The sequence below is a fragment of the Oncorhynchus nerka genome, linkage group LG6 (genome assembly GCF_034236695.1).
Source record: "Oncorhynchus nerka isolate Pitt River linkage group LG6, Oner_Uvic_2.0, whole genome shotgun sequence".
NCBI classification, from domain to species: Eukaryota; Metazoa; Chordata; class Actinopteri; order Salmoniformes; family Salmonidae; genus Oncorhynchus; species Oncorhynchus nerka.
Window position 1 is genome coordinate 62,240,251 of NC_088401.1, and position 20,050 is coordinate 62,260,300.

General features: G+C 40.9%; 1 protein-coding gene across 5 annotated transcripts in view; it reads left to right on the top strand.

The window, feature by feature from the left end:
• Positions 1-20,050, top strand: part of glrbb (glycine receptor, beta b) — a 63,957-nt gene that overhangs the window by 27,299 nt on the left and 16,608 nt on the right. For 3 of the 5 annotated variants that reach the window (XM_029662271.2, XM_029662273.2, XM_029662272.2), the window contains 4 exons: positions 12,675-12,811; positions 14,008-14,114; positions 15,538-15,605; positions 18,689-18,915. In XM_029662271.2, coding sequence (XP_029518131.1) covers positions 12,693-12,811; positions 14,008-14,114; positions 15,538-15,605; positions 18,689-18,915 — 521 coding nt within the window. In that variant the 5' untranslated portion in view covers positions 12,675-12,692. Of the gene's footprint in view, positions 1-7,100; positions 7,393-9,664; positions 9,745-12,674; positions 12,812-14,007; positions 14,115-15,537; positions 15,606-18,688; positions 18,916-20,050 lie in introns of those variants that run through there. The other 2 variants (XM_029662270.2, XM_029662268.2) reach the window with 2 other exon arrangements.

Below are 20,050 nucleotides of genomic sequence, written 5' to 3' on the forward strand. Positions count from 1 at the left end.
GGGCAGGAGGTTAGGAAGTGCAGCTCAGTTTCCACCTCATTTTGTGGGCAGTGAGCACATAGCCTGTCTTCTCTTGAGAGCCATGTCTGCCTACGGCGGCCTTTCTCAATAGCAAGGCTATGCTCACTGAGTCTGTACATAGTCAAAGCTTTCCTTAATTTTGGGTCAGTCACAGTGGTCAGGTATTCTGCCGCTGTGTACTCTCTGTGTAGGGCCAAATAGCATTCTAGTTTGCTCTGTTTTTTTGTTAATTCTTTCCAATGTGTTAAGTAATTATCTTTTTGTTTTCTCATGATTTGGTTGGGTCTAATTGTGCTGTTGTCCTGGGGCTCTGTAGGGTGTGTTTGTGTTTGTGAACAGAGCCCCAGAACCAGCTTGCTTAGGGGACTCTTCTCCAGGTTCATCTCTCTGTAGGTGATGGCTTTGTTATGGAAGGTTTGTGAATCGCTTCCTTTTAGGTGGTTGTAGAATTTAACGGCTCTTTTCTGGATTTTGATAATTAGTGGGTATCGGCCTAATTCTGCTCTGCATGCATTATTTGGTGTTTTACGTTGTACACAGAGGATATTTTTGCAGAATTCTGCGTGCAGAGTCCCATTTTGTGAAGTCTTGGTTGGTGAGCGGACCCCAGACCTCACAACCATAAAGGGCAATGGGCTCTATGACTGATTCAAGTATTTTTAGCCAAATCCTAATTGGTATGTTGAAATTTATGTTTCTTTTGATGGCATAGAATGCCCTTCTTGCCTTGTCTCTCAGATCGTTCACAGCTTTGTGGAAGTTACCTGTGGCGCTGATGTTTAGGCCAAGGTATGTATAGTTTTTTGTGTGCTCTAGGGCAACAGTGTCTAGATGGAATTTGTATTTGTGGTCCTGGTGACTGGACCTTTTTTGGAACACCATTATTTTGGTCTTACTGAGATTTACTGTCAGGGCCCAGGTCTGACAGAATCTGTGCATAAGATCTAGGTGCTGCTGTAGGCCCTCCTTGGTTGGTGACAGAAGCACCAGATCATCAGCAAACAGCAGACATTTGACTTCGGATTCTAGCAGGGGGAGGCCGGGTGCTGCAGACTTTTCTAGTGCCCGCGCCAATTCGTTGATATATATGTTGAAGAGGGTGGGGCTTAAGCTGCATGAATGTGTGTGTTTTTTGCCTATTTTAACCGCACACTTGTTGTTTGTGTACATGGATTTTATAATGTCGTATGTTTTACCCCCAACACCACTTTCCATATATCTACCACTACCTCTACTTCTACATCTACCACTACCTCTACCTCTATCTCTACCTTTACACCTACCACTACCTCTACCTCTACCCCTACCTCTACCACGACCACTACCTCTACCACTACCTCTTCCCCATATTGGTCCCCATAGTGTCGGTCTGAGGCAGATTGGACTAGTTCCCCACATTGGTCCCTATAGTGCCGGTCGGATTGACAGGCCATGACAAAAATACATCAATATGGGATTAGCAAATCTAATGTGGTATTATATCTGGCATGCAGGCCACATTTTGTTATCAGTAAGGACTTTGTGTTGACACGTTCTTTGTTTGAATGATCATAAAGCCCTTGACAGAGGTAGAGTACTGGTCCAATCTGCCTCAGACCGATACTATAGGGACCAATGTGGGGAACTTGTCCAATCTGCCCCAGACCGAAACTATTCAAATCAAATTCCATTTTTCAAATGCGCCGAATACAATAGGTGTACCGGTAGACCTTACCATGAAATGCTTACTTACAAGCCCTTAATCATCAATGCAGTTTTTTTAAGTAATAAAATGTTTTAAAAAATTATTAAATACAAATTAAATAAACTAAAGTTTAAAAAAGTAACATAATAAAATAACAATAATGAGGCTATATACAGCGGGGAGAACTAGTATTTGATACACTGCCGATTTTGCAGGTTTTCCTACTTACAAAGCATGTAGAGGTCTGTAATTTTTATCATAGGTACACTTCGACTGTGAGAGACGGAATCTAACAAAAATCCAGGAAATCACATTGTATGATTTTTAAGTAATTAATTTGTATTTTATTGCATGACATAAGTAATCCCACTGCATATTGGATACCGGTCCATGTGCTGGCGTACAGGTTAATCAAGGTAATATGTACTGTCCATGTAGGTAGGGATATAGTGACTATCCATAGATAACAAACAGAGAGTAGCAGCAGTGTAAAAAAGAGGGTCAATGCAAATTGTTTTATGGCTTGTGGGTAGAAGCTGTTAAGGAGCATTTTGGACCTAGACATGGCGCTCCGGTACCGCTTGGCATGTGGTAGCAGGTAGAACAGTCTATGACGTGGGTGGCTAGAGTCTTTGACAATTTTTATGGCCTTCCTCTGACATCGCCTGGTATAGAGATCCTGGATGGCAGGGAGCTCGGCCCCAGTGATGTACTGGGCCAAACGCACTAACCTCTGTAGCACCTTGTGGTCGGATGCCGAGAAGTTGCCATATCAAGCGGTGATGATCTCGATGGTGCAGGTGTAAACCTTTTTGAGGATATTTATTTATTTTATTTGAACTTTGTTTAACCAGGTAGGCAAGTTGAGAACAAGTTCTCATTTACAACTGCGACCTGGCCAAGTTAAAGCAAACCAGTTCGACACATACAACAAAACAGAGTTACACATAGAGTAAAACAAACATACAGTTAATAATACAGTACAAAAACAAGTCTATATACAATGTGAGCAAATAAGTTGATATAAGGGAGGTAAAGGCAATAAAAAGACCACGGTGGCAAAGTAAATACAATATAGCAATTAAAAACACTGGGGGTGACCAGTGAAATACACCTGCTGGAGCGCGTGCTATGGGTGGGTGCTTCTATGGTGACCAGCAAGCTGAGATAAGGCGGGACTTTACCTAGCAGGGTCTTGTAGATGACCTGGAACCAGTGGGTTTGGCGACGAGTATGAAGCGAGGGCCAGCCAACGAGAGCGTACAGGTCGCAGTGGTGGGTAGTATATGGGGCTTTGGTGACAAAACGGATGGCACTGTGATATGATAGTCAGTTTTACGAGGGTATGTTTGGCAGCATGAGTGAAGGATGCTTTATTGTGAAATAGGAAGCCAATTCTAGATTTAACTTTGGATTGGAGATGTTTCATGTGAGTCTGGAAGGAGAGTTTACAGTCTAACCAGATACCTAGGTATTTGTAGTCCACATAATCTAAGTCAGAACCGTCCAGAGTAGTGAGGCTGGGCTGGTGGGCAGGTGTAGGCAGCGATCGATTGAAGAGCATGCATTTAGTTTTACGTGTATTTAAGAGCAGTTAGAGGCTACGGAAGGAGAGTTGTATGGCATTGAAGCTCGTCTGGAGGGTAGTTAACACAGTGTCCAAAGAAGGGCCAGAAGTATACAGAATGGTGTGGTCTGCGTAGAGGTGGATCAGAGACTCACCAGCAGCAAGAGCAACATCATTGATGTATACAGAGAAGAGAGTCGGCCCAAGAATTGAACCCTGTGGCACACCCAAAGAGACTAACAGAGGTCCGGACAACAGTCCCTCCGATTTGACCCACTGAACTCTATCGGAACAGTAGTTGATGAACCATGCGAGGCAATCATTTGAGAAACCGAGGCTGTTGAGTCTGCTGATGAGGATGTGGTGATTGACAGAGTCGAAAGCCTTGGCCAGGTCAATGAATACGGCTGCACAGTGTTTTTTCTTGTCAATGGAGGTTAAGATATCGTTTAGGACCTTGAGCGTGGCTGAGGTGCACCCATGACCAGCTCTGAAACCAGATTGCATAGTGGAGAAGGTACGGTGGGATTCGAAATGGTCGGTAATCTGTTTGTTAACTTGGCATTCAAAGACCTTAGAAAGGCAGGGTAGGATAGATATAGGTCTGTAGCAGTTTGGGTCAAGAGTGTTCCCCCTTTGAAGAGGGGGATAACCGCAGCTGCTTTCCAATCTTTGGGAATCTCAGATGACACGAAAGAGAGGTTGAACAGGCTAGTAATAGGGGTTGCAACAATTTCGGCAGACAATTTTAGAAAGAAAGGATCCAGATTGTCTAGCCCAGCTGATTCCAGATTTTCCAGTTCTTTCAGAGCATCAGCTGACTGTATTTGGGAGAAGAAGAAATGGGGAAGGCTTGGGCGAGTTGCTGTGGGGGGTGCAGTGCTGTTGACCAAGGTAGGGGTAGCCAGGTAGAAAGCATGGCCAGCCGTAGAAAAATGCTTATTGAAATTCTCAATTATAGTGAATTTATCGGTGGTGACAGTGTTTCCTATCTTCAGTGCAGTGGGCAGCTAGGAGGAGGTGTTCTTATTCTCCATGGACTTTACAGTGTCCCACAACTCTTTTGAGTTTGTGTTGCAGGAAGCAAACTTCTGCTTGAAAAAGCTAGCTTTGGCTCTTCTAACTGCCTGTGTATATTTGTTCCTAACTTCCCTGAAAAGTTGCATATCTCGGGGGCTGTTCAATGCTAATGCAGAACGCCACAGGATGTTTTTTTGCTGGTTAAGGGCAGTCCGGTCTGGAGAGAACCAAGGACTATACCTGTTCCTGGTTCTAAATTTCTTGAATGGGGCATGCGTATTTAAGATGGTAAGGAAGGCATTTTTAAAGAATCACCAGGCATCCTCTACAGACGGGATGAGGTCAATATCCTTCTAGGATACCCGGGCCAGGTCGATTAGAAAGGCCTGCTCGCTGAGGTGTTTCAGAGAGCGTTTGACAGTGATGAGTGGAGGTCATTTGACTGTTGACCCATTAAGGATATGAGGACCCATGCCAAATATTTTTAGTCTCCTGAGGGGGAATAGACATTGTCTTGGTATGTTTGGATCATGATAGTTTTGAAGCTCTTGACCCGCTCCACTATTAGGTACCAACGTGGGGAACCTGTCTAATCTGCCCCAGACTCATTGAATAATAGAAAAGGAACTGAAGCTCTGGGTTATATGTGAAATAGGAATTGGAATAGGTTCCATTTTCTTATTCTTTGGAAGAACATAAGGCCCATTTAAAAAGGTGATGCAAACTGTTCCTCAGTAATACCTCTTGGCTAGACGTACAAAGGCGAGGGTCATAAACCACATAGTTTGATTCTCTTTGATGTCAGACTGTGTGAGAGAGAAAGGATTGTCTCCACCTCAGAGGTAAGCTTTGATTCACTGTTGGCTACAATGTGGAGGTACACTGCACACCATGGGTGCACACCACACTGCACACCATAGATGGTAGAGAACCTCTACTCCCAATGTCCTGATGCATGCATTCCTGCACACACACACACACGCACACGCACGCACGCACACACACACACATACTCCTCACCAGAGAGAGAATGCTGGAGGGCATCCACACACACACACACACACACACACACAGACACACACACACACAGACACACACACACACACACAGAGCGAAACACACTCACATACACACTGACACTGTTTGTTGGCAAACAAGCATGTATTTGCTCATGCAAACTCCCTCTCCCTCACAGACTCAACATGTAATGTGTTGGTCCGATGTTTAATGAGCTGAAATAAAAGATCACAGAATTTATTTAAATTGACTGATTTCCTTATATAGCCTGTAACTCAGTAAAATCTTTGAAATTGAATCATGTTGGGTTTGTTTTTGTTCAGTGTAGTTGCTTATATCAGTGGATCATTATTTAGTGTAGAGACATGGATATAGAAATGACAGAGATTAAGAGATATTAAATAGATAATACTTGCCAGGTATGTTTTAAGTTATATATGTTGTGTTATAGATTATATGTTGTGTTCTAGATGTTATGTTGTGTTAAAGATGTTGTGTTGTGTTCTAGATGTTATGTTGTGTTCTAGATGTTGTGTTGTGTTCTAGATGTTATGTTGTGTTATAGATGTGATGTTGTGTTATAGATGCTGTATTGTGTTCTAGATGTTATGTTGTGTTATAGATATTGTGTTGTGTTATAGATGTTGTGTTATGTATGTTATGTTGAATTATAGATGTCATGGTGTGTTGTAGATATTGTGTTGTGTTATAGATGTTATGTTGAGTTATGGATGTAGATGTTATGCCATGGATGTTATGTTGTGTTAAGGATGTTGTTGTGTTATAGATGTTACGTTGTGTTATGGATGTTATGTTGAGTTATAGATGTTACACTGTGTTGTGTTATTGGTGTTATGGATGTTATCTTGTGTTATGGATGTTATGTTGTGTTATAGGTGTTATGTTGTGTTATGGATGTTATGTTGTGTTATAGATATTGTGTTGTGTTATAGATATTGTGTCATGTTATAGATGTTATGTTGTGTTATGTATGTTATGTTGAATTATAGATGTTATGTTGTGTTATAGATGTTACGTTGTGTTATGGATGTTATGTTGAGTTATAGATGTTAAAGTGTGTTGTGTTATAGGTGTTATGGATGTTATGTTGTGTTATAGGTGTTATGCTGTGTTGTGGATGTTATGTTGTGTTATAGGTGTTATGTTATGGGTGTTATGTTGTGTTATATATATTGTGTTGTGTTATAGATGCTTTGTTGTGTTATAGATATTGTGTCGTGTTATAGATGTTATGTTATAGATGTTATGTTGTGTTATGGATGTTATGTTGAGTTATGGATCGGCTACGTGTTGACAAAAAAATGACACAATAAATGTTACTGACTAGCCTACTTTATTCAGTCATTGTTGGATTTTGTTGATCAACCCAACAAGAGAATAGCCTTTCTGACCTTGATAGGCATTCAATCATCAATTAACGTTTTAACACCTCAACACAAGATTAAAATATATAATTGACCTACATTCACTAACATGTATGTATCTACAATCCAACAAGACATAATTAATTAGATGCTGTCATTTTATTTGCTAAATAGCCTATGGTGTCATGTGCAATCTTCACTAGCGCCTGACCGACTCTTCAGTTGGCGCTAAACGTTGCTCAAGAATATGACATAATAAATAATAGGAAGTTTGTACGCTTCACATGAATATATATTATTGCCCAAACGTAATGGGCTTACATGTATCGTTGGGGGCTGAAAGCGGCTGCCCGTGGTGCTGAGGCAATGATGTATTGTGTGCATCCCGCTTCTGCGCATGTTGCATGACAGGTGCACACGCAATCCTCCATCTTGGGCATCACAAACTGAGGCAAAAGGGCATCAACCATATACATTCAATACAAATACAAATCTGACCGCGCGTAGAGAAAAATAGGCATGTACTCGAAATGTAAATTAGAGGTAAAAATCAACAACTGCTACTTCGAATGAATGACGGACGAGGGAGACCAGAATGAAGAATATCGACTGCGTATGGTCAAGGAAGACTAACGACCTTTTACACTGTCAGCTTTTACCTGTCTAGTAACGAATCAACTATTAAAGAAAACAAAATGGTAAGTGAAATGCTTGTATTTTTAAACAAAACGTCGTTGTAGCCTATGTTCACTTCAATGTAGGCAATGTGAAATGCATGACCCCGAAGTATGTTTTCGCTCGTAGTTAATGACATTTCCCTCCATTCCCCTATCACCTCATATCGTGGTGGTCGTTTCGCTATGTATAATTTTCTCCATCTTTTGTAAGTGGTGCCTAAGCTTTGGGCAAGTGGCAGCGTCTTCTCTTGTTGCTATTGGACCTGATGCGAGGTGCAGGCAGCCACAGGTAGTGATTGTTGAAATGTGATTGTTGAAATTCTTAGGCTATTAGAAGGAATTGTATCGCTTGTTTGCATGACTTAAATATGGAGGTGCACAGTAAAAGTCTCGATAAGACACAAAGATGAAAATGAGGGAAAGTTGAATAATGTCATGCAAAGCAGTTAAAAAAAAATGCATCGGTATCTATTCTATACTATCAATATCATACTTTTTATTTTTCAGCAGACTATCAAATATGGAATGGATTTTTTGTTGTTGTTGCAGTGCCTGGGTAGCCAAATTAAATGGGCATTTCTGTGCATTTCAATAATAGCAGTGTTTTTGCTACATTGTGCATACTGTATGTAATCTTTCACAGGCAATACCAGCCGTTTAATATGTCTCCAAGGTCACAAATCCAATAGTGCAATTAAAGCACTAATGGAGAAGATTGTGTTTGGTGAACATCATTCCTATTGACCTGATGATACCAATAGTCATTCTATGTGGGAGCTTGTGTCACTGACTTTACATTTGAATTTAACTCTACATACAGCGCATTTGGAATGTCTTCAGACCTCTTGACTTTTTCCACAGTTTGTTACTTTAGAGCCTTATTCTAAAATTGATTAAATGATTTTTCCACACAATACCCCATAATGACAAAGCGAAAACAGGTTTTTAGAACTGTTTGCAAGTGTATTAAAAATAAAAAACACAAATACCTTATTTACATAACTATTCAGACACTTTGCTATGAGACTCGAAATTGAGCTCAGGTGCATCCTGTTTCCATTGATCATCCTTGAGATGTTTCTACAACTTGATTTTAGTAAATTACATTTATTGGAAATGATTTGGAAAGGCACACACCTGTCTATATAATGTCCAACAGTTGACAGTGCATGTCAGAGCAAAGACCTAGCCATGAGGTCGAAGGAATTGTCCGTAGGCACAGATCTGGGGAAGGGTACCAAAAAATGTCTGCAGCATTGAATGTCCCCAAGAACACAATGGCCTCCATCATTCTTAAATGGAAGAAGTTTGGAACCACTAAGACTCATCCTAGACCTTGCCGCCCAGCCAAACTGGAGTTCTTCTGTGGAGATGGGAGAACCTTCCAGAAGGACAACCCTCTCTGCAGCACTCCACCAATTAGGCATTTATGGTAGAGTGAGAAACAAGATTCTCTGGTCTGTTGAAATCAGGTTTGAATGATTTGGCCTGAATGTCAAGTGTCACGTCTGGAAGAAACCTGGCACCATCCCTAAGGTGAAGCATGGTGGTGGCAGCGTTATGTTGTGGGGATGTTTTTTAGCGACAGGGACTGGGAGACTTGTCAGGATCGAGGGAAAGATGAACGAAGCAAAGTACAGAGAGATCCTTGATGAAAACATGCTCCAGAGCACTCAGGACCTCAGACTGGGGAGAAGGTTCACGACCCTAAGCACACAGCCAAGACAATGCAGGATTGGCTTCGGGACAAGTCTTTTCAGGTCAAGTCTCCTTGAGTGGCCCAGCCAGAGCCCGGACTTGAACCCGATCGAACATCTCTGCAGAGATCTGAAAATAGCTGTACTGCGACGTTCCCAATCCAACCTTACAGAGCTTGAGAGGGTCTGCAGAGAAGAATGGGAGAAACTCCACAAATACAGGTGTGCCAAGCTTGTAGCGTCATACCCAAGAACACCTGAGGCTGCATTCGCTGCCAAAGGTGCTTCAACAAAGTACTGTTAAAGGGTCTGAATACCTATGTTAATGTGATATTTTTTAAATCTTTTTTTATATATGGCTGTAACGTAACAAATTGTGGAAAAAGTCAAGGGGTCTGAATACTCTCCGAATGCACTGTATAAACAACACAAGGTTCTTACGCTAAGAATGGATCAGCAAGAATGGAGTGACATAGTGGCGAACTCTCTTGAAACAGGGCTTTTATAGGTTATTTGCAATGTTTTCTCAATCAACCTGTTCTTGACCGAAGTGCAACTGACTCTACTCTAAAATCCCTTGATTCTGTTTATCACAGCACCCTTCGTTTTATTAGATCTGGCAGTTACTATTCTTCTCTGCAACCTTTACCAAAAAGTTGACTGGACCTCTTCAAAGGCAAGTAGATCACTTAATTTCTCTCTTTTTGTTTCTAAATCCCTACTCCGCAAGCTTCCAACATGCTTGACTCCCATGGTAACCACAGAGTTCAGGAGATCTGCCTTTTCAAATCAGGCACTTCGTGTGGAATAGTCTCCAGTAGGCACTTAATTTCGATCATTTGGTGTCCCTGGGTCAATTTAAGATATTGGTTAAGGATTTTTATAGTGATTCATGTGTTTGTTTAATTTGACTATAATGGCAATGTGTATATTGTATGTGTATTTTGTATATAATTATTTGTGTGCTGGTCTCAATGGGTCTCCCTGGTTGCATTTTTTACATTTCATTTGAAATAAAAGTTAAATCAAATATATATTATTTACATTATAATAGGAGAGCTCCTCTGTCCTCACTCAGTGAAATGGGAAAATACTCCAACAAACTATATTTAGGAAACAGGGACCACGCCAATGCAAAGTGACTAAAAGCTTATGAAATATGCAGGGCATACCAGCAATAGCACAACTTAGCCATAGCACAACTTTGCACAACTTTGCACAGCTCTGTGAACTTGACTGTAAATCACTTTAGAGAGAGAAAAAAATACAAATAACAACTAATTAAGGTTATATTTCCCTGGAAGATAATGATTAGGAGTAATTCTAGGTCAATGGAATTCTGGGTCGTACACACAAAAGTACATGAGGGGATAGGTGTCATGTCAAATAAACCACCAACACTTCAGCTGTGTGGAATCAATAATCATGTGTGAAATACAGATGTAGGATCTTAATTTGAGCCAGTTTGCTACAGCGGGAAAATAACACCAAATGTGAATTATTATGTGGATTGTAATTAATGGATATTTTTCATTACATCTTTCATTGGGGCAAATCAAATTTTACATCTCAAAGTGGAAATAACAAAGTTTAAAAGCCTTTTTATTTTTTATTTAAATTTGACCCCGTTTTCTCCCCAATTTCATGGTATCCAATTGTTTTTTTAGTAGCTACTTACTATCTTGTCTCATCGCTACTACTCCCGTACGGGCTCGGGAGAGACAAAGTTTGAAAGTCATGTGTCCTCCGATACACAATCCAACCAAGCCGCACTGCTTCTTAACACAGCGCGCATCCAACCCGGAAGCCAGCCGCACCAATGTGTCGGAGGAAACACTGTGCACCTGGCAACCTTGGTTAGCGCGCACTGCGCCCGGCCCGCCACAGGAGTCACTGGTGCGCGATGAGACAAGGATATCCCTACCGGCCAACCCCTCCCTAACCCGGACGACGCTAGGCCAATTGTGTGCCGCCCCACGGACCTCCCGGTCACGGCCGGTTACGACCGGTTACGACAGAGCCTGGGCGCGAACCCAGAGTCTCTGGTGGCACAGCTGGCGCTTCAGTACAGGGCCCTTAACCACTGCGCCACCCAGGAGGCCTGAAGCCTTTTTAAAACTAAAATACAGCACAAGTTTGCATTTCCTGCTGTGCAACTAAAGGGTGATCAAATTAAGATCCTACATCTGTATAAGCTAGGATAGGTTTTAGTGCTGAGGTACAGAGTGAACCAAAGTGTGGCACAGTTCTGCTACTGCTGATGATGATCAATGTGGGAGTAGCAGACAGGGAATTCCTTGTGCATCGGCAGTGTCTAGACAATGAAATGCAAGAGCTCCCTTCTGGCAAATTAACTAGTCTAGGAAGACTGGGTCGTAATGTTTTAATGGAATAAATGTATACATTGTGTTGGTGGCATCAATCAATCAATGCAATTGTAGAGTACTTTAGACACTTAACAAGTGCTTTGAATTTAGTAAAATTGCTGTATTATATTCAATTTATGAAACTCTCAAAACAACCATTTCAGCAAGAGGAAGACATTATACTTTAAGAATGCTGTGATTAGGTTATTTAACAGACACTCTTACATGAAATGACACAATAACTCTTACACACTGAGTGTACAAAACATTAAGAACACCATCCTAATATTGAGTTGCATTCCCCCACCCTCTTTGCCCTCAGAACAGCCTCATTTTGGGGTGGCAGGGTATCCTAGTGGTTAGAGCGTTGGACTAGCAAGTTCAAACCCCTGAGCTGAGAAGGTACAAATCTGTCGTTCTGCCCCTGAACAGGCAGTTAACCCACTGTCCCTAGGCCGTCATTGAAAATAAGAATTTGTTCATAACTGACAGTTGTGTCAAGTTGGCTAGATGTCTTTTGTGTAGGGAACCAGTCTTGACACACTCAAAACGGTGCACCTGGAACCTACTACCATACCCAGTTCAAAGGCACTTCAATATTTTGTCTTGGCCATTCACCCTCTGAATGGCACACATGCACAATCTATGTGTCACTTGTCTCAAGGCTTGACAATCCTTATTTAACCTGTCTCCTCCCCTTCATCTACACTGATTGAAGTGAATTTAACAAATGACATCACCTGGTCAGTCTTATGTCGTGGAAAGAGCAGGTGATGTTTGTACCCTCAGTGTATTAATACATTTTCAGTGTACAGTATGTGTATGTACTTCTCCAACCAACTGAGACACAAGATTAAAAGTACACAGAACGTTCAAAGTTATGAATCAAATCAGATTATATTGGTGACAGAATCTCATCCGAGTCATATCCATGGAGTACCAATCTGTTGACAGAACAACAGATGTGATAGATCTACAGTCTTTATTTACAGGAAGGGATTTAAACTAGAGCATGCAAATGTGTGACAACTGTATTCATATGGGTTAGGAGAATGGGCTTCAGTCTTATGTAACTTACAAATGGGTTAGCCTTGCTCCATATGTGCAAATCAACTTCAAGTTTTATTGGATGGCTAAAAGACAACATTTGGAAAGAGCGTGTGAATGTCGACACATTAAGCATGAGTGAGTTGAAGACATGAAGAGATCTATTTTTCAAAAAAAAAATCTCTATTTTCAGGCTCAGGGGTTGACCGAGATGGGCGTCAAGAAGCTGGCCATCCTTCTCCTCGCCTTCTTGGTCTGGATAGAGGGAGGATCCACTAAAGAAAAAGGGACAAAGAAAGGGAAGAAGGGGAAGCAAGTCTACTGTCCTTCGTAAGTTTAGAATTTCACCCCACCTCATGATATTCCCTGCCGCATTGTCTAAATTGCTCAAACTCAAAAATACAATCAGTTACTCTGACCATTTTCAAATGCTTAGTGTTTGAAAATGCAATCCAAGAAGAGACAGATGTTTGATACATTATAAATCAGGACAGCTGGCCAGAAGTATCGTCTCTCCAAAAAAAGAATTTGTCATCCCTATCCCTGTTTTAGCTTCAAAGCCTAATTTGTCATGCAATGTTTGATGTCTTACTGTACTAAATCCTAAAAGGGATCAAACATAACAATTATTGAAATTGAAGGGAAATGTTTAATTTCATTACAATATTCACATTGAATGTCTAAACTGGAGAGAAAACAATGTTTTCTTGGTGGGGAACTTATGGTGGAGCAGAGGGGATACACCTTGATCAAGGGAACTGAAAACGTGCACACACAAATTCCAGCCGAGCACTTTTACTCATCCTCAGTGCCTGATGAGGTTTACATAATCATATGTAATGTGCTTTTCAAGTTGAATTCCTTGGCAGAGTTCAGTTGCCACCCACGTGGAGTGGATTTTCCCTCTTTCCTCTGCCAAGTCCTGTTCCCTCCATCCATCTCTCCTCAGGTCAATGTTATTTCAGCAAATCAGTTTCAGAAAGCAGAAGATGTGCCTTGAATGTTGAAAATTCTTCTAAGGTCACAACTGATGTGAATCTTTCACAAATACACTAAGAACCTTTGCTTGTTGACAGAAATGCAATTGATTTTCACACTACTTTCCAAGAATGTCATGCTAGGGTTGCAGGAAACATTATGCAAATGTCATATTCAGCAACATTGTGGATGTTGCCATTTACAGTAGCTGCTGACATTAAAGCAACCTATAGAGCCATAAACTACTGATTCCTTGAATTCTTGAGGAATTTATTTTATTTTTCACTCTGCTATGAGAACCAAGAACACTTCCCATAATCTTGTGAACATTTAACTCTAATTTTGCAGACATTCCAGGAATGCTCTGAGACCCCAAGCATCGTTTGCTGGGGAGGTCCTATTACCGAAGTTACTTGAATCACCAACTGGTAGTTCTCAGGTTATGGAAACACAAAGATATACTTCCGTCTGCACAGTTAATCCAGGAGAATTTGACCTGCTACGTAATGTGGTTTAGAGTTTCCTCCTTTTTTCTTTCTTCTTTGCAGACAGCTGACACCTGAGGATCTGGCACGGGTCCCTGAGAATTCAACCAGTAACATCTTGAACAGATTACTGATCACATATGATCCTCGAATCAGGCCCAACTTCAAAGGTTAGCCTGCTTTTTCTCTCTCTCTCTCTCTCTCTCTCTCTCTCTCTCTCTCTCTCTCTCTTTCACTCTCTTTCTCTCAATTCAATTCAAGGGGCTTTATTGACATGGGAAACATGTTTACATTGTCAAAGCAAGTGAAATGGAAAAACAAAAGTGAAAGAAACAATCAAAAGTGAACAGTAAATATTACTCTCACACAAGTTCCAAAATAATAAAGACATTTCAAATGTCATATTATGTCTATATACAGTGTTGCAACGATGTGCAAATAGTTAAAGTAAAAAAGGGAAAATAAATAAACATAAATATGGGTTGTATTTACAATGGTGTTTGTTCTTCACTGGTTGCCCTTTTCTTCTGGCAACAGGTCACAAATATGTTAGCACACTGTGGTATTTCACCCAATAGATATGAAATTTTTATCAAAATTGGATGTGTTTTCAAATTCTTTGTGAGTCTGTGTAATCTGAGGGAAATATGTATCTAATAAGGTCATACATTTGGCAGGAGGTCTCTCTCTCACTTGCCCTCTCTCTCTCACTTGCCCTCTCTCTCTCACTTGCCCTCTCTCTCTCACTTGCCCTCTCTCTCTTTCTCTCCCTCCCTCTTTCTTTCTTTCTTTCCCTCTTTCTTTCTCTCTCTCTCTCGCCCTCCCTTCCTCTCTCTCTTTCTCTTACTCTTTCTCCATCTCCCTCTCTCTTTCTTTTTTTTACTCTATCATCCAAGTTTCCATGTTGAGGAAGCTACGTTAAAGGCAGTTATTGGAGAAGATCTTTACAGTAATTCACAATTTGATTGAACTCAACACCATGTCAAAATAACCAACACTCCCAGGCTTTTAAGATGTTTTGTGCCCCAATTGAAACCCCAGCTAATGATGTAATGGGTCCAGGGTGGTCTTCTTTAGACCATCGCAGACCCATCCTCATTCCCTGGCCTTGGCTCTATATGCATCTCCCAGACTTCGACTGTTTGATGTGGTTCATGCCATGTGAATTCCCTCTATGACTGCCTGGTTATTCTTCCCACTGGGCCCACATCTGGTGTTCATATCAAGGCCAGACGAAAGCTAGATCTTGACATCCATTAAAGTCAGCGCTCTAATATCAGAAATTAGATATGAAGCTGTTTCTCGGGCATCCTTTGCCGTTTTGTGTGACGGGAGATTTTTTTTACTGTGTTTTCTGAATTTCAACTTCGTTGGGTATAGTTACAGCTATAGGCTGATATTCTGAAATGCATTTTGAATTGTAACGTTTACATCAAGTAGATTTTCCTCATGAAGCTTATGAATATGAGATGCTAGCTAAGATTGTATTGAAACGTAGGTTAAGCCTGTTCAGTTCAGTAAGATTGTGAATGAGAGGTCCTCATGCTGCCTGTTTTCAGCTGCTGCTGTTCTAACCTTGTTTTGTTTTTTTAGGCATTCCTGTGGAGGACAAAGTGAACATATTTATAAACAGCTTTGGGTCAATCCAGGAGACCACTATGGTAAGACTTCCTCACTGTGTGATAGAAGTTCCCTGTTTATCCTCCCCAATTCCTGACCTTAACCATTGAGGGGAAAACAACTGACCTTAGGTCATCATCTAGGTGCATCTTTAACCTACTCAGACCCTCCATGGTTCAATTACATCTGATCAACGTATAATTTTGTCAATCACTATATAATAGTACATTATTAATAAGCATAGGGGATTGGGGAAGATGTATTGTACGCAGACTACAGTGCGTCAGATGATTTAACGGTGAATCATTATTAAGACAAAGGCTTTCATGCCTCATTTATCTGATGGCTTCATTGCTGAAAGAACTGTGTTTCCGAATGCTAATGAATGTAGATTAAACTCAGGACGAGATGATTTGACCCTGACTCACTTTGAGAGACATTAAAGAGAACGCTGTTTAAACTTCCTAGTAACCTACCTAATGTTGTCTTTTCATTCCACATATGGGAGGAGTAGAATAGTTAACAATCTGTTCAGTTAGTGACTCAGGCCCTATGCAGGCTAATGGATTTGCGAGAGAGCGTTAATGTAGATGGATTTGGAATGCAAATAGACCTGCTGCACTGTAGATACTGTGGATACAGGAATGGCAAGTATGTCGGTGGGTGGATGGAGACAGACAGATAGCCAGTCTCTGTTAACCCATGGGTGTTGTTATCCAGCTATGTATCACTTGGGGCCTCGGAGCTTTATGTTAGCTCTGTTTTGCTGAGGCAGGTGTGTATGTCTTCTCCAGAGTCAACTCCTGTTCCAATGTCTTTGCACTTCATGGGGAGTGACACCCATAACAAAGGTTATATCCTGTATCCTGGAATGTCTTGGGTTTCCACCTAAAATATTTCCCTTGGCCAGAGATCAGTGGCGTGTGTCTGCGGTCTACCGGTGCACTTAATGCCAACAGTGGGGAATTTCACACCGGGGACGGTTAAGGTGATGATATGCGTCACAGGAAAACGATAACAGTCAAAACCCAAGAGTTAGCGGTGAGACAGACAGACAGGCGCTCATCTTTCCCAGTTTCCACTTAGCTATATCCCAGCATGAACAAGAGATAGTTTAAGTGAGAAGGGGTGAAAGACAGAGAAAGAGAGAGAGAGAGAGATGAAGAGAGAGCTGGTTACCTCTAGTTCTCCATTTATCACTCGACGGGGCTTCTGATCTTTTGAAATACTGTTGTGTCGTTTACACCTCAGCTAAATGCTCCAATCCGCTGCACACCCACCTTAGTTAACACATCCATTTTCACTTTGTGAGGCACAGTCGCCTGGAGAGAATGACTAATATGATGTTGCAGCGGGCAATAAATCCCCACCATGTTTCATAAGGCCTCTCCGTCTTGAGCTTCCCTCTTTCATGACACTTGGTGGATGTGTTAAATCTTTGCCAAATTCACAGCGGCAGATGGGTGGTTGATACGCGGCCGCAGAGAATACATTTAATCTTTTGATATTTACAAAAATGACGGTGTGAAATTTGGAACGCAACAGAGGTTGGTTGAGTTTCTGTCAGGGTACAGTCAAAGATAGGCCTGTTAAACGTTATGGTCAGTTGTTAAGGCCATGATACAGTAGTGCAGCGGAACAACTATTGGACATTTTCTTTCTGAATTTATATTATGAATGAAGATGGTCATTGTCATTAAAATGATCACAATTTTAACAAGGCAACACCACGTGCACACACGCACAGTTGGTGTGTTTGGGGATTATTTGACAGGTCATTCGTCTTCACGAAATTAACTAATATCCCCCCCCTACACCTGCTCTCCAACAGAATTTTGAAGTACACCAAAACTCAATGGTACATAAAACGTCACTGAGTGACATGTTCTCTTAAACAACATGGTCTAAGCTCTTAATGAAGCTCTTAATGAGGCTTTTGCATAATTCCGTGTAACCCCTTGAACCTTTGCAACACCCTTAAACAGTTCCTTTAATGTCAATATTTCCTTGATTGATTTTAATCAAAATACAATCAGACTTTCTCTGCGTATCTGCAGAACCTAAGCCTTGTTTACACTGCAGGTCTAAATACACAAATCAGTTTTGTTTTTCAAATCCATTTTGGGATACTGACTGTCCAAACAGCAAGTTAGAAGTGACCAAATCAGATTTGTGTGTGTTCAGACTGCAGTTCTTTGCTGTCATGGCTACACTAGTTGTCACAGCAATGACGGGTTTGTGCGCAGTGTTGTAGGCTGATTGGTGGTGGTGTCCTGCTTCCTCTCACTCAGAAGTTATGTAGCAACCTAATGTGACTGACAACAATGCCTGCCAGAGAAGTCTCCCAGTTGCTTTGAACTTTAAAAATCACACTGTAAGAACACTTAAAGCCTCAAAGGATAAGATGATCCAACTTTCAAAACAAGTCATTTTTGGCTAGCCACAAGAGTCACCTAGCTAGCTAGGTAGCTGTTTACTTTCTAGCACATTAACTCATTTGTTTGTGTTCTTGTCAAACTACCACATGTTCTTGTCAAGCTGTTAAGAGTAGCTAGCAAGCAACAAGATATGCCAAATAACAGTCTAAAACCCACTTGAGGGCAAATAAATATGATTTGACTGTTCAGACACAAGTCACATGGCCAGGAATCAGATTTTTATCTAATTTCAAACTACCTAAGAAGACTTCAGACACTTTTGATCAAACTGGTTTGTTTATAAATAGTGGGTAGAGTTCGTGGGAAGAAGTCAGCCATTTTGTAAGCCATCTGGATTCCCTGTTAACAGTGCCAGTTGACTAATGATTGATAGTAACCACACAGTTGTATTACATGTAACTCCATAAAGTCTGGTTTGCTTGTCAACCATTTATCAGAGCACGTCTGCCTACTTTGTGCCTACAATTAGTGATATTTGAGCCTTGACATTAGCATAAACCTTAGCATTAGCTCATCCATGGTTAGCATAGCCGTGGGACTGTGTTTCTCTATTGTCTTTTTGCCTACATTTAGCTTCCATTTTGTAAAACTAGAGCCTTCACAAAAGGATTCCTCTCCATTAGTGACAATAACTGCAGGACTATGGTTTTGTCGTGCTTTTGTGTTCCCGACTGTGAACATAACAGGATTACAGAGTGAACATCTTTCTGAGGCAGCGATGGAATGATCCCAGACTCAGGCTACCTCGGGACTTTAAGTCTGATTCACTCACCGTTGATCCCAAGATGTTCAAATGCCTGTGGAAGCCTGATTTGTTCTTCGCTAACGAGAAGAGTGCCAACTTCCATGACGTCACCCAGGAGAACATTCTCCTCTTCATCTTCCGCAACGGTGACGTCCTCATCAGTATGAGGTGAGCGTTGGCGTACTGTTATACATTTTTACTGATTTATTTTCCTATACAGGTGATGCCGTTAAAAGATTTGAAAAATATATTTGAGCAGGTCCAGATAAACATGTGTATTGCTAATCATTGTATGGCGTATGGTCAATTATTCTTCTTTGTCTAATGAATGTGTGTATTATCACGGTATAGCTATCTGAACATACATGTGTCTTTAAAATTGTAGAGTGGTTGCTCTCCTTTAAGCCAGCTTTGGAGACAGCCATTTCCTCACAGTTACAGTAAACTGGGTCCTAACAACCTAATTAGATTCATATGAGGTATAATCAAGTCCATACCTTCATTGTTCATTCAGAGTTCTTTAACATAATGTTATCTGATGGCTCACAGAAATTGCTGCACTATTTTGAAACTAAAGCATTTTTATTCTCTTAGATTTACTGGCACTGCCATGCACTAACAAATTAAACATAGCTTTTTATGATTTTGGAACTCAGACCACAGCAGCTAGAATACAATATACCTCAGAAAATAATTTGTGACAAATGCTGGTGATTTTAAAAAATATATTTAAAAAATCTATTTGATTGGTTGAAAATATGGTACTTTTATGTTAATGTTCACTCTGGTAAACTTTGTTGAAGATACATAGACTGTACAGCTATGTAGATGAACAAGATAAATATATACTGTATATATTTTAGTACTATATTAATACACGACATCCACCAGGAATCATGTCATGACATAATTTGTGTTTGTGTATCCGGTGCACACAGAAATATCTCTGTAATACTTTAATGCTGCTTTAGGGACTTAGAGTAATCAGAGATTTGGAGATGTGATACATCTGTTGAGCCTTTTTACTGATCTGGAATGCCAATATTCTATGTCATTAGTGAGAGTAATGTCCACAGGATGACAACGCTAAAAACCTATGACAGCCTGTATTTTCCCACAATGCCCCACTCCACTCCACCCAGCCCAAAGATTAGCACATTAATAAGACTTTCCCCCCACTAATACTGTCCGATGTTTATCTCCCCAGTCAGTTCTCCCTCTACTTACTGCATCTGGAGCCTCAGCATTAGTCTTCTGTGACAAGGTGGCACTAGCTGCTGTAAGAACTATAGTATAGAGAAAG